General features: G+C 39.6%; 1 protein-coding gene across 9 annotated transcripts in view; it reads left to right on the forward strand.

Annotated features, from left to right (window-relative positions):
* Positions 1-14,539, forward strand: part of camk2d2 (calcium/calmodulin-dependent protein kinase (CaM kinase) II delta 2) — a 39,464-nt gene that overhangs the window by 15,926 nt on the left and 8,999 nt on the right. For 6 of the 9 annotated variants that reach the window (XM_068320909.1, XM_068320908.1, XM_068320914.1 and 3 more), the window contains 11 exons: positions 4,886-4,945; positions 7,579-7,633; positions 8,883-8,948; positions 9,623-9,695; positions 10,636-10,738; positions 10,896-10,979; positions 11,077-11,171; positions 11,603-11,725; positions 11,872-11,955; positions 12,186-12,228; positions 13,312-13,352. In XM_068320909.1, coding sequence (XP_068177010.1) covers positions 4,886-4,945; positions 7,579-7,633; positions 8,883-8,948; positions 9,623-9,695; positions 10,636-10,738; positions 10,896-10,979; positions 11,077-11,171; positions 11,603-11,725; positions 11,872-11,955; positions 12,186-12,228; positions 13,312-13,352 — 827 coding nt within the window. The remainder of the gene's footprint in view (positions 1-4,885; positions 4,946-7,578; positions 7,634-8,882; positions 8,949-9,622; positions 9,696-10,635; positions 10,739-10,895; positions 10,980-11,076; positions 11,172-11,602; positions 11,726-11,871; positions 11,956-12,185; positions 12,229-13,311; positions 13,353-14,539) is intronic. The other 3 variants (XM_068320916.1, XM_068320910.1, XM_068320915.1) reach the window with 1 other exon arrangement.

Below are 14,539 nucleotides of genomic sequence, written 5' to 3' on the forward strand. Positions count from 1 at the left end.
CCAGAGAGAACCTAAGCATCTTCATCTCTGCTACCTCCAGCTCTGTCTCCTGTCTTTTACTCAGTGACACTGTCTCTAGGCTACTACTACTACTACTATTACTACTACTAAAAACAATAGTAATAGTAATACTAATAGTAATAGTACTACTACTAGTAATAATGAATATAGTAAAGGGCTAGATTACAAAAAACTGTAGATATCCACCTTGTTATAACCTGAGTCCTGCTAATGTTGAAATAAACACCGTAGTTTGGGTGTTTAGCGTAAATTTATCAGGTTTGTTTGTCCTTCATGGTAGCTCTATACAATACCTGCACACAAAGGAAATAATTAAATAATTAATACCTCTATTAAATTACTTTGACGGAGGAGCAAGAAAAATTTTAATGACATTTTTGACTTATGTGTCCGTTTTGGAAGCTATTTGGGTTCCAACTAACTGCCTCTTCATTCTGAGTTTACGGAGCAAATTTATTGCCAAAGCAGTCGTATTTCAGCCTTTTCCACTTGTATTGCTGTAGTACATTCAATCAATCAACCAACCAACCAACCAACCAACCAACCAACCAACCAACCAACCAACCAACCAACCAATCAATTCCAACCAACCAATCAATTCCAACCCTAACCCCAGTCACATCAGCAGACATTTCAAAGTCCTTTTACAGACGGAGAAACCCAACAGAAATCTCACAGCTCAGATTTCAGTCTGGCTTCCTTTCTTTCCTTGTGACTAATAAATTCCACCCTCTTGTCTGGAAAAACAGTGTTGTATTCAACATTTGTGAGCACAGCGATTCTGCTATACTGCGGCCATAGGTTTGTTTGTGACCTGTACATGCAGTGCACCAACAAAAACAAATAGGGACTTCAGTGTTGGAGACATTTTTTAAAAAGTTTTTTTCCCCAAAACCTTGTCCATACATAAATTGTGCCATTTTCTATGGTACAAATTTAGAAAATGTGCAGTCAAATTTCATATATTAATGCCTTGCCTGTTCTTGAAATGTTTTCCTGCACCTGAAATGTGTCACTACTGTAACACAGCAACACACTGCAACAATAACTATTATATTAATTTGCTAAAATTTTGTTTCCATACACCCTCTAAAGAATATTTTTAGAAATTTATTATGAAGGTTTTTACAATGTAATAACTTAATTGTTTAGAAATAAAATTTCAAATTTCAAAGTTTATTTTCCAAGACTCATCCAAATTTAAAAAAAAAATTCTAAAATTAGTTACAGGGATCTTAAAGATCTCAGAGTTAATTAGCTATTACATTCAATGCACATGTAACTATTAATTATGATATACAGTGAGTCCTCGTTCCTTGCGGTTAATGTACCCTCCATGGAGGGTACATTAATGTGGAAGAGACAGTTAGAGGCCAAAACAAAGGCAACATGGAGAGAAGTCAGCCAGCTAGTTGAGCTGCAGAAAGGGCACATGGTGAATAAAGGGGTACCCAGGAAATACAACAAATTCTCAATACCTGAAGCTCTCAAAACTGCCACATAGAGACTAAGAGCTCTGGCTACCCGACTGAAGAGCTACACTAAGGAGACAGAGGCCAGGAGAATAAACAAGACCTTCACCCTCAACCAGCAAACGTGTACTTTCAGTGGCAGGGAAATAACAGCAGACGGTCAGACCCACCAAGAGCTGAGGTGGAGAAATACTGGAAGGGCCTTATGGGAAAGAGAAGCATCACACAAGACCGATGCCCAGTGGCTGGGGACTTGAGAACTGACCGCAGCAGCCTCCCTGAACAAGAACCTGTAACCTTGTCAATGGCAGACATTCAAGATAGTGTCAAAGATGAAGAGCTGGTCAGCACTGGTCCCCGATATGATCCATACATACGGGCTAAAGAAGCGGACAGCACCCCATAAGCACCTTGGCACTGTACAGATGAACAGATGCTAAGGGATGGTCCTGCCTTCAGTTAACCAGAATGGTTGACTCAAGGCAGGACAGTCCTAATCATGAAACACCCACAGAAGGGATCCACCCCATCAAACTACCAGCGAATAACCTGTCTCTGGACAACATTTAAGCGCCTGTCAGGCATCATGGCGGCTAAGATGAGTAGGCACATTGATCAATATATGAGTGGGACCCAGAAAGGAGTTGGTAGTAACACCGGTGGAGCCAAGAACCAGCTACTGGTGGACAGAGAAGTCCACAGAGACTGTAAGAACAGGCAGACCAACCTGTGCACCACCTGGGTTGACTACCGGAAATCCTACAATTCAATGCCACACACATGGATACTGGAATGTCTGAAACTGTATATGATCAACAGGACACTAAGAGCCTTCTTCAAGAAATCAACGGGAATGTGGAAGACAACCCTAGAGGCCAACTCCAAGCAAATTGCCCAAGTTAACATCAAGTGCAGCATATACCGAGGGGATGCACTATCCCCACCGCTGTTCTGCATTGGCCTGAGCCCCCTCAGTCATATCATAACAAAGAGAGGTTATGGATACCGATTCCGAAGCGAGACAACAATCAGTCACCTCCTCTACATGGATGACATCAAGCTATATGCCAAGAATCAGCAAGAAATCAACTCACTGATCCACACCACCAGGATCTACAGTGACATAGGGATGTCATTCGGATTAGACAAATGTGGCCGGATGTAATCGAGAAGAGGCAAGAACTGAAGGGATTGACCTACCAGGGGGCAGGATAGGAGGCATCCAGGACAGCTATAAATACCTTGGAATCCCACATGCTAATGGCAATCGTGAGCAGGCTGCAAGTAAGTCAACCACAGCCAAATATCTCCAGAGAGTAAGGCAAGTCCTGAGATGTCAGCTGAATGGTAAGAACAAGGTCCAAGCCATCAACAGGTATGCACTGCCTGTCACTAGATACCCCGCTGGGATCACAGGGTGGCCAAAGGAGGAGATAGAAGCCACAGATATCAAAACTAGAAAGCTCCTCAACATATATGGAGGGTTTCACTCCAAGTCCAGCACCCTGAGGCTGTACACTAAGTGGAAAGAGGGAGGCTGAAGACTAGTGAGCATCAGGGGGACTATCCAGGATGAACAGCTGGAACATATGTGGAATATCAAGGTTAACGTGGTCCCCGTGGTAGTAGGAACACTTGGGACAGTGACCCTCAAACTGGAAGATAAGAGTAGAGTAGATTCCTGGAACAGCGTCTGAAGCCTCAGTCCTGAAGAGCGCAGTCCTTGGAACAGCTAAGCTATGCAGAACCTTCAGACTCCCAGACCTCTGGTAGAGGACTCGAGCTTGAGGACACAGATACCACCCTACAAACACACACTTACCGGACAATTTATTAGGTACACCTTGCTAGTACTGGGTTGGACCCCCTTTTGCCTTCAGAATCTCATAATGGCAAAGAAATAAATGTAGCCCAGAAACTTAAATATAATTAATATGATTTAAAGTTATACATTGAATTTCTTGAAAAAAAAAACAACTGTTTAAGCAATAGTAGGGCATTGAAAGTCCACAAAATAGAATTGAGTAGAAGAGTCATGTTGGCACTCTCACCCTGGGAAATACTGTATGTCAAATATGTGTATCTTATGTGTACTGAAAGTCGTACTATGTATTCAAGTGTCTACTGTCACGGTTCGGTGTGGTGGTGCTGGTGTGCGGCAGGGAGAGAGGCCAAACTTGTGGTGGAGCCGAGGCTGCACACCTGTTGGTTCTCTCCACACCTGTTGGTCCTCTCCAAACCTGCTGCTCATCACCACGCCCGTTACTGGTCTTCTCACCTGATCTCAGTTGATCTAATCACCATGAGGCTTCTTAAGCCAGGTTTGGTCAGCGCTCTTTGCCGGTTCGTTTTTTCCTGGAGTCCTGTCCTGATGTTCTGTTCATGAAGTTTTGTCTCGAAGTCTAGCCTGATAGTTCTGTTTTGTTCCAGCCCACGTTTTTGTACCTCTGTTTACATTTTTTGATTCTTGCCTGGCTGGAGAATTTTTGAGTTTTGATTAAATCATGAACAAAAGCTCTGCCTAAGGTGTTCTGCATTTGGGTCCATACCCCTCCCTACAAGACAGTCTACCACTATTTCCCTGACTATTTCTCTCTGCCTCTCTCTCTCTCCCTCTCTCTCTTCCTCTCTGTTACCCCAACTAGTCTCAGCAGACCACTATCTTCCAGGAGCCAGGGTCTGCTTGTGGTTTCTGCCTGTTAACTCATTGGCTGCTTGTGCCTTTTGTAACAATCAATCTCCTTCAGCGGACTTTTTGTGACACTTTGGACATTTATTGTCCAAAGTATTTTTTTCTGTTCTCAAGTGATCGCAAGATGCTTCGCTCAGATTGACGTCAAGTTCGCTCGCGGGTGGGCTCTGACATACGGAAATTTTATTGCATTGTAAGTTGGTGCAACTTCTCTGTCTTCCTTCGATTTGCTGTCCTCTGTTCCATATCTCGATCAGTTGTCATTACACTACATTATACGATGAAAGTCTGATTTTCACTGACAAGCTCCATCACATTGTACTCCATCTCTCCCTATTGAAAAATTTTCTTGATATGTATAGATGTGATTGGCAGTTTTTCTCACCCTTGTTTGCTCGTGGAGAATTCTGTTTGTTTTCTGTAAATAGGCTTGAGAAACTGGTATAGACTGGCTCTGTATGTGAAGTGCCATAAGATGCCTTCTGTTATGATGTGTAAATAAAATTGGATTTGATTTGATTTGAAATACACAGATGATGATGCCCAAAGTCTTGTCCTATGTCTTCCAGAAAGTCTAAAACTAACTGCCAAAGTCATGTCAAATGATTCAGAGAGCCAATTACAGCAGGGAATAATAGAGTATTTGGAATAATATGTTTCTACTTCTCTCTGTTTGTGCCTCTTTCTGTTTTGCTTTTAGATCATCAGAAACTTGAGAGGGAAGCAAGGATTTGTCGTTTACTGAAGCACCCCAACATTGGTGAGCTGCAATCTTCCACCTTTAAACATACATACAATGAAAATATTAATTTATTGTTCAGATTGCTTGTAAATCTTATGGCCTATGGCCATTCATCTTTGAGACAATTACCAAGAGAGGATCTAAATGTGAGAATTTACAGTTATCAAATGTTTGCTATCCAAATGAAGATGTACACAATTGTGCTCTCCCAGCAGAGTTATCAGAAAGATACTGCAGGGTCAACACTGAATACAGTGCGCTCTCGTTCCTCGCAGTTAATGCTTTGCAGGAACCACACACGATTAACAAATTCTGCAATAGAGTGATGAACTATGTATCTTATTATTTACGGTCATTTAAACATTTATGACTTTCCCCATACTGATATTAAACCACTTTCAAACCACCACAATCTTATCGACTGTTCAAACCACTTTTGTGTCTCATCTAACTCAAGGAGCATACTGCGCTTCCAGATGCCGTCAGCCAGTAGAATGCATGTACGGTATCACATGACTGCCTACCAAAATTCCGCGATGAGGTGAAGTCACAAGCATTAATGCATGAATGCATGAGGGCGCACTGTACTTCATTTTTTCCCCCATATACAGTACCAAGTTGCATATGCATACGTGTGGCTGTGTGACACAGGAATAGTTAATAATGCTCAAAATCTTTCTAGTGACCTTTTTCAGTTTTTGCTGTTGTGTTGTCAATTATATCTGTTATTGTGGTTCTGTGGTGTTTTTGACAATTTGTCCTCCTACGTAATTTTTTTTCAGTTACAGTGAAGCACAGATGGCACTTTAGGATTAAGTGGAGAGAAGGCCTCTTGTTGTGTGTCCAAGCACTGGAGATGCATTTCCCCAATCTCACCTAAACCAAAATTTATATAAATTATTGATATGTTCACTGAGCCCACAGATGGCATGGGCTGAATACTAGCCAAGTGTTGAACAATTTTACAATTTAAAAAAGACACAAATCCTATGGCAATCATGGACAATTATAACTTAACAACTTGCAAGGTTTACCCGATAGTTAATTTGCCTTACATCAGCTAAATCTTGCCACTGATTGCTTTTACACAGTCTATAGGTCACTCTCAAGAGATTTAGTTATGAATTGCTAACTTGACTTTATACTCAGTTTGCTAATTGATTCGATTTTGCCACAATATTCCTTACCAACATGATAACCAACAATCAAAATCTCAGACACAGTTAAGGTATAAACCAGCTAAACCAAGGATTGGACCCAAGAGTGGATCAGAAGCCATCTTAAAATGAATCAATGATCTTTATTGAGAACCAGGGAACGAAAGATGCAGACACTGGGGAGCCAAGGATGGGTAACTGCTGGGGTGAGAGTGAGGAAGAGGTGAATCCAGAAGGTCCAGGTTTGGGGAAATCCAAAAGTCTATTGGTGATTCTGGGAGTCTGTGAGTGTGTGAGGAGAGCAAGGCTGGGTACTGGTGGAAGGAGAGTTTGACGGGGAAGCACATGTACTGTTGATCAATCATCTGGCCTTAGTGGTGTCTGCTTTGACACCACACCCAAGACTCGGTAGGGTTTTTTTTCTGAACCACTGCTCCAGAGCCTGCTTCAACATGGAAAAAACTTGTGACTGACGACCTTTGAACCAGTCAGCTGGGTCATTCACCAGTTGAAACAGTGAAGTGGTTTATTCACCAGCTGAACCAGTTTAGTTGTTCGGGTCAATGGGTGGGGATTAGAAGCGGCGGGCCCCAAATGTGTTAGAATGGATAAAACTGTACGGTGCACTGCCTATCGGGTCAATACCTTCTGGATTGATTAGATTAACATTCGAATTGTATAAGAATATACAGTTAATCTACTAATACAAATAATAGAAAACAAATCAGTTCTGAGATTAAAGTCAGATTTCTGACTTTAATCTCGCAATATAGACCTTGTTTTTTTTCCAGTGGATCTAATCCTCTTAGGTAGATCACGCACACAAACACATATGTATATATTTATATTACATATGCATGCATATGAACATAACGTATATCTTTTATTGCTTTATTGAACCCTGCAAGAATCAATAATCATAAATCAATTTCCTATAATGCATGGCTACAATAGAGCAAGAAAGGATTGACACATTCAATTAAATTATACTGTATGCAGTTTTATTCAAAAAAATGTATATCATACAGGAAACCTCAAAGCACTGCTTTCTGGGGTCATCGACCATTGTGTGACTGCAGAACAGCCACTCTGACAGCAAAGGACACCCACATTCTCAGGGAATGATGCTTTGAGTAATGAACCAGTTTTCAACACAATCGTCCAAAAGGGTTTGAAGCCCCATGAAGCCTGATTTGGACATCACTATCTGGCACCAAATCACAGGTTGAACCGCCATAAGACCTGGAGAGCTAACTATTGATTGATGGCAGGTGTGATGGAAAATAGAGTGACAGCCCTCGATTGCAAAGCCATGCCCAGCCTGACTCTGGATTTCAAAATGTTGGGATTATAATCACCACAGACACAGCAGTGTGACAGTAATGAAAATGATTGTTGGTTACATTGGTATTGAGATGCTACGTTTTTTAATGTTTCATTTGGCTTTCTTCTTCTGTCCCATGTTTGTTCTACATTTTTCTTTCATCTCTACAGTAAGACTTCATGACAGCATATCAGAAGAGGGCTTCCACTATTTAGTGTTTGATCTGTGAGTAACAGGCACTCTCCCACATATTCGTTGAGAAATACAACCAACCTTGCTATGTTTCTTCTTGATCCCTTCTAGCTCCTGTATTTGTATATGGTTAACATTATATATACAGTATGTATTACTCAGAGAACGCAATTCATTGCCAAGCCAACTAACTTCCCATTATGTTACTGTTTAAACTCATTTTCACGGAGGGCCACATCCGCATAATGGCTGTCCTCAAAGGGCCAGATGTAACTTGAAAATGTAACTAAATGTAACTCAATATAATGTAAAATAAATGTAACTAGTCCTTAATGTTGAATATATCACTTATTCAAGCTACAAACATTACAATTGCACAGAATAAAATATGCTTGTGTCTCTGTTATATTTGTCAGGTTATGAAACCCATATAACTCCATCAATCAAGAATCAAACTATCAAATTGAATAAAGAAAAATAACATCAAACACAAGTTAGGACATTATCTTTTTTCAAAACGTTTTTGTCAGACTGAAAATGGGCTTAATTACTGCATTGTGGGATATGTAGTTTTAGTCAAAGCATGCTTTTGACATATTTATTTTTAGACACACTGTTATGCTCTTGTGGATCACATAAAATGATGTGGCGGGCAACATTTCTCCACCGGGCCTTGAGTTTGACACATCTGATTTAAACGAAGACCCCATTGATAGTTTGACCCACAGGAAATGACTCAATCAGTCACACAGGTATTATTATTTAAGTAGTTGCTAAAAAAGGAACAATATTTCATAAATGGCAAATTTTTTCATTAACGTTTGACATGAATTCTTTCTCGAACAAATATCCAAAGAAGTGTGAATGACTAAACATAAAGTTTACAGCAACATCCGTAGTATGAATCTATCAGAACAGTAGTGTCTGGTGCTGTACATTATAATAGCAACACATGAATCTCTGCTTGTAAAATTTTTTAAGTAGGCTATGTTTGAACTTATGAAGCACCAGTCCAAGATTCTGTCCAAAAATCCCAGTGTATGTGTTTGTGGTGATGTTGAAATGGCTTATAGGTAAATTTGCTAGACCCGCCCCCTGCCTCCTGATTTTATTCGAAAAGGAAAGAAACATGCATAAATTGCCTTCTGCTTGCACACATAGCTTTAACAAATTGTTTATAGATGTAACGGCTTTATGTTTAGCAGTGGTTTGGTAGTATTTTATTTGTTTATTCACAGAAAAAAGAACTCTACAATATAATATATTCTTTATCACTCTGCAGGGTGACAGGTGGAGAGCTGTTTGAGGACATTGTAGCCAGAGAGTACTACAGTGAGGCTGATGCCAGGTAACACACACACACACACACACACACACACACACACACACACACACACACACACACACACACACACACACACACACACACACACACACACACACACACACACACACACACACACACACACACACACACACACACTGAAGTAATATACTCTCCCCCATTGTTTAGTACCTTATGCATATCTCTCTGTATGTTACCAGTATATACAGTATGTTTGTGTCACCAATGGCCATCTCAGAGGTGTCATGTGGCTGGCTTGACTCACACAGCTATTTATAAAGGTGATTAATGACATGTAGCCTGCTGTATTAATCATAAACACCTAACTTTCACTTCCAGCTTTATTTTGAGATGCTGCCTCCCTAGAGAGGAAGATAGAGAGAGAAAGAGAAAGAGAGAGTGTGTGTGTATGTGTGTGTGTGTGTGTGAGTGTGTGTGCGTGTGTGCGCGCGCGTGTGTGCCCGCACTTCATACCGTATATGAAGGAAATGCATAAGATGCACAATCAGAACAATAAATGACACTTTTTTTGGGATTAGCTCCTCTTATCTTGGTTGTAATTTTTCAATCTTGTCTTCTCTGCCTTTCCCACTTTCCTTCACTTTCTTGATTTTCCGCCTGTCCTTTCATTTGCTCCACTGCAATCCTGTGCTTGTTCATTACTCTCCTGTCCTTAGCCACTGCATACAGCAGATCCTAGAGAGTGTCCATCACTGCCACGTTAATGGGATCGTCCACAGGGATCTGAAGGTTTGTATAACCGCAGTCACAGTTACAGCGGTTTTCGGTTGTGACTCCAACCATGAAGAGCCAGTCACTCCCTTACCTCCCAGTTCCTTAACAGCTCTACTCCAGTTTGATATGATAAAACTGAAATTGTTTTCTCATAGGAGAGAATTTCCATGTTTTTTTTTTGGTGTTTTGTGTTTTTTGTTTGTGTGTTGCTTGTAAAAGGCCCTGAAAACCCTGAACAATGAAGTTGTAAAAAAATTGAATGTTTATGTGGACGACAGTTTTCCCTTGCTTCATAATAAGGGGGATTTATTCATATTATGGAAATAATTATGTGAATGTGTCCAGCTGTCAGTTTGTGTCCTGTTGAGTCATTTGTCTGTGTCTGTCTGTGAAGTTACTGTGTCTGTCTGTTGAGACTCTAAATGTTAGAAATGCCTCAAGTTAGCAAAGTCAGTTCTGTAACTGTGTGTATGTGTGCTTTCCTGAGCTAGCACATCTTTAGGATGGAGTTCAACTGTGTTAGCACTCACATTTGTGGCAAAATCCCTTGCTTTTACACCGATATTTCCTGTTACAACACATCTCTCCTCTCCCTTCAGTGTACATTTTGTTCTCACACATGGATCAAGTAGTACTGTGGACAAAGTCTGTTCGGCTACCAATGTACAATCTCAAAATCCATAGAAGCTAAGGGAGCAAGTTTACAGTTCCATCATAGAAAATGTTTATTGTAACAAAAAGATTGGGACCAATGCATATTTTTTTCTGTCATTTGTGTGGCAGAAAGGAAGACGCCTCAGACACTGATTTAAGAGCAGTTTAGCATCATTGACCCCTAATAGTCTGCATTAGGATTTGGTTTGGCTAATCTGATTTTAGATCTGTGTCTGTGGGCACCTTGCTCCCAGAGCGTGTGACCTCTCAACTCTAACCTGTTTGACTCCGCCCCCCCCAGCCTGAGAACCTTCTATTGGCCAGTAAGCTGAAGGGGGCGGCTGTCAAGTTGGCTGACTTTGGGCTGGCTATCGAGGTGCAGGGGGACCAGCAAGCATGGTTTGGTGAGTATCTTTCCATCCATTTCACAAACTGTAACAGTTGTGAAGCACCTTAACAAAAATTGATCATTAGTTAGTTCACATACAGCATTGACACTGATTTGCCCCCTTTTTTTCTGCCCTTCCATATCTACTCTCTTCCCCCATATTACTTCCCCAGGTTTTGCTGGCACCCCGGGATACTTATCTCCAGAGGTTCTGAGGAAAGACCCATATGGGAAACCAGTGGACATGTGGGCCTGTGGTAAATATTTGTGGGGTGTAATATGTTATGTTGGTACACAGTGCAGTGAAGTGGCATTATCTGCTAACATGCTGGATTTATCTGTACTTCTATCCAGGTGTAATTTTATACATTTTGCTGGTGGGCTACCCCCCCTTCTGGGATGAGGACCAGCACCGCCTGTATCAACAAATCAAAGCTGGGGCCTATGATGTAAGCAGACAGCATAATATAGGGCTGTCATTGAAAAACAATGTTTGGCTTTGAACTATTCACAGTCAAAACATTGGCTATTGGAGGACATATCATTAGTTTCAATTACTAAGTAGTATGTCATAGAAAACATATAATTAGTTTTAATTACTTTCAAAGAACCCATATCCAGTCCTAAAATTAGACAGTTTTAGACAACTTTTCTTGACATACAACTCTTAGTAACATTGCCATCAAAATATGGTGCTCTTTGGATTTATCATCACTGATTCAATATTCAATTGGATTCCATTTATATAAATATGTTCATGTGTGAAAGTCACCACAGTATACACATGTGGATTTTGTCCCTACTTGACCTGTACGTAACATTTATTTAATATTTAATATACTGTATTTCATATATTGATTTGATGTTCTTTTTTTGACAGTTCCCGTCCCCAGAGTGGGACACTGTAACCCCTGAGGCAAAAGATTTGATCAACAAGATGCTAACCATCAACCCCAGTAAACGCATTACTGCTGCAGAAGCCCTCAAACACCCATGGATCTGTGTATGTGGCAGATACACAAAGAGAGATGCAGAATGCACACATAAGAATTCATGCAGATGAATAAACAAAAGTCCTACGAACTTATTATGATTGATAAAAGAAATCCCTAGCGTGTCCTAATCCTCAATAATCTCATCTTCCTACAGCAACGGTCAACTGTAGCATCAATGATGCACAGGCAGGAGACAGTCGAATGCCTGAAGAAATTCAATGCCAGGAGAAAACTCAAGGTGAGACATTTGGTAGTTTTTCTTGTTTCTGTTCATGTAGGATAATCAATCCAGTCAAATGCCTATCCCCCTTTTAGCGGTCCTTTATCAAGATTTAGAATTACGACTTTCTCAGTAAAGTTTGCATTGCCCTTTTGCTGTGTTCTTCTGTTTCGGCAAACCCTTGTAATAAATCTTGACATTTTTTTCTCTTCCATCCTATCTTACTTCCATCATTTATATGAATGCAGGGAGCCATATTGACCACTTTGCTTGTCACAAGAAACTTCTCAGGTATGTCTCTTTATCAGCTGGTGTGTAACTTAGTAAACAAGTGATATGAGCTACAATTTAGAAATGTTTTTTGAGCTCTTATTACTGGAGGTAGTTTGGTTACGCTTTTTCTAGTCATGATCAAATGCATTTTAATGTAGGTATGTAGGTAAAAATCTGCAGTTTATGCATCACCGTTGATCTGTTTATCCATAGAACAAAGATCATGGCACACAGGTGCCACTGGTGAACAGCCTTTTATCTTTTTTCTTAATATGGAGTGGTGCACTTTCATGCTATTTCTGTTCTGCACTCTGTCATACTTTTTCCCTTGCATTTCTTTTGACATATCTTGTTCCTCAATCTCCACTTTATCTCTTCATTATACTATTTAAATCATTTTTGCCTTTTTTATTCACCGTTTTCTTTCTTTTCAAAATTTCTTTCCTTCTTTTTTATGGATTGTGATTTCCATTTGAGGTAAGACTTTGGGAATGACAGGGAAATATGTGGGATTGTGCCCATTATAAATAATTAGTAATATTGATGTCTTCCCTTCTATTAGTCATTCACATGCATGAAAATGAGATGTTTGGTTTTTCAAAAGAACAATACTGCATCTTGTGCCTGCAAATATGTCAAGACTGGATCAAAACAAAATTCAGAGATCAAGATGCAGCATGCATTGTGAATGCAATTTAGTCTTTGGATTCTCATTCTGCAATGAAAAAACAAAGACAGAGGAGTTGTGTGGGGTGTGGGATGTGTGGGTGTTGATGGTTAGGTGCATATGTGCAAATATCCATTTAAAACAAAAGCTGGGTAAGTCTATAGGAGATTATTCTTATCATCACCTTCTAAATACAGCATACACCCTTTCCTCCACACATGAACTAGTATGTATTATCAGAATACATTGCATAAATGATTGCAACAGATTTTTATTTTAGTATTTGTTGCATTGCATTATGGATTTTGTTCCTGAAGTTTGAAGATAAGCACAGTTGATTGATGTGCTTCCTGCATGTTAGTGTAGCCTCAGGCTCAGGACTCAGTGGATGCTCATGCTGAAGTGCTGTCTTTTTTCCCCCTTTTTTCCTACAGCAGCAAAAAGTTTACTTAACAAGAAGTCAGATGGTGTAAAGGTGAGTTGCATTTTACAGTATAGAAAATTTAGTTTTGTTACTTGCATCAATGTATGTTAATATTTCCAGTGTCTGAAGCCCTATTGAGATAATTATTATGCACTTTGCAATTAACTACACCATCATTCTGGGACAATCACTACAAACAATACATAGTGATTGTTATTTTCGTAGCTGTATTTATAATGTTTGTTTTAAATCACTTCAGTATCTCTTCCTTCTTGTATTTTCAAAATTCATGAAATATTTTCCATATCTACTTTAACTTTGCTGTCGAACCTTTGATGTGTTGTCTTTTGTTTGTTTGGGGCCCGATACTTAATTCACACGTTATGCAAAAATGCATGTCCATATGCTAGGGTGTGCAAGGTTGAGAATCACTTTTAAATGTGTGGATGTCGATTTAAATGTGGATCTCTCCATACATTTTTTACATATGCCACTGTTTCTGGGATACTTTTACTCACAACATGTAATGCTGTGAGGTTTTTTCAAGAGAGTTTGTCTCTCAAACATTGTTGTTGTAAATGCTTGATTAAACCGCTGACTTACACAAAATAGATGAGGTGTCTTCACTTTCTCCTACTGTGCAAAACTGCAGCCAAAAAACGCCGAATGCAAGTGGTAACATGTTGTGATGTGTATGTCTATTTGGAGCCTCATCAGTAGTGAGTGAGCAGTGGAGCTGTGACTTTAAGCCAACACATACATTAATTCAGTCCTTGAGAATACTGGGCTCAACTGTGAATCCTGATCTTTTATGGCTCACTCAAATTTTTTAGAAATAAACTAATGAACACTTAAATATAAAGCATTAATCAGCATGACCATAGCTGACTCAAATGACTGTATGTATACTGTATGCCACCTAGAAATCCAATTAAATAATGTTTTAACTTCAAAATATGAATGAATGTGATCAAATACAAATATACCTTAGCTTACATTTTTTCGAGTTACATTCTTCTTGATTAGATGTTGGTTTTCAAAAAAATACACAGAAAAATCAAAATCAAGTTTACGTAATTTTACTGAACTTTACACATATTAGAATCGTAAAATCACAAGTAAATGGTTCAAAGCACTACCTGAGGACTACCTGTATACCTGTATTTACTTCAACTTCAGTGATGGTGTTTTTACATGGATTGAGCACAACAATTAAGTCACTTGAAAACAGTTCAGTA

This window comes from Antennarius striatus, chromosome 8 (assembly GCF_040054535.1).
Source record: "Antennarius striatus isolate MH-2024 chromosome 8, ASM4005453v1, whole genome shotgun sequence".
In the NCBI taxonomy this organism is placed as follows: Eukaryota; Metazoa; Chordata; class Actinopteri; order Lophiiformes; family Antennariidae; genus Antennarius; species Antennarius striatus.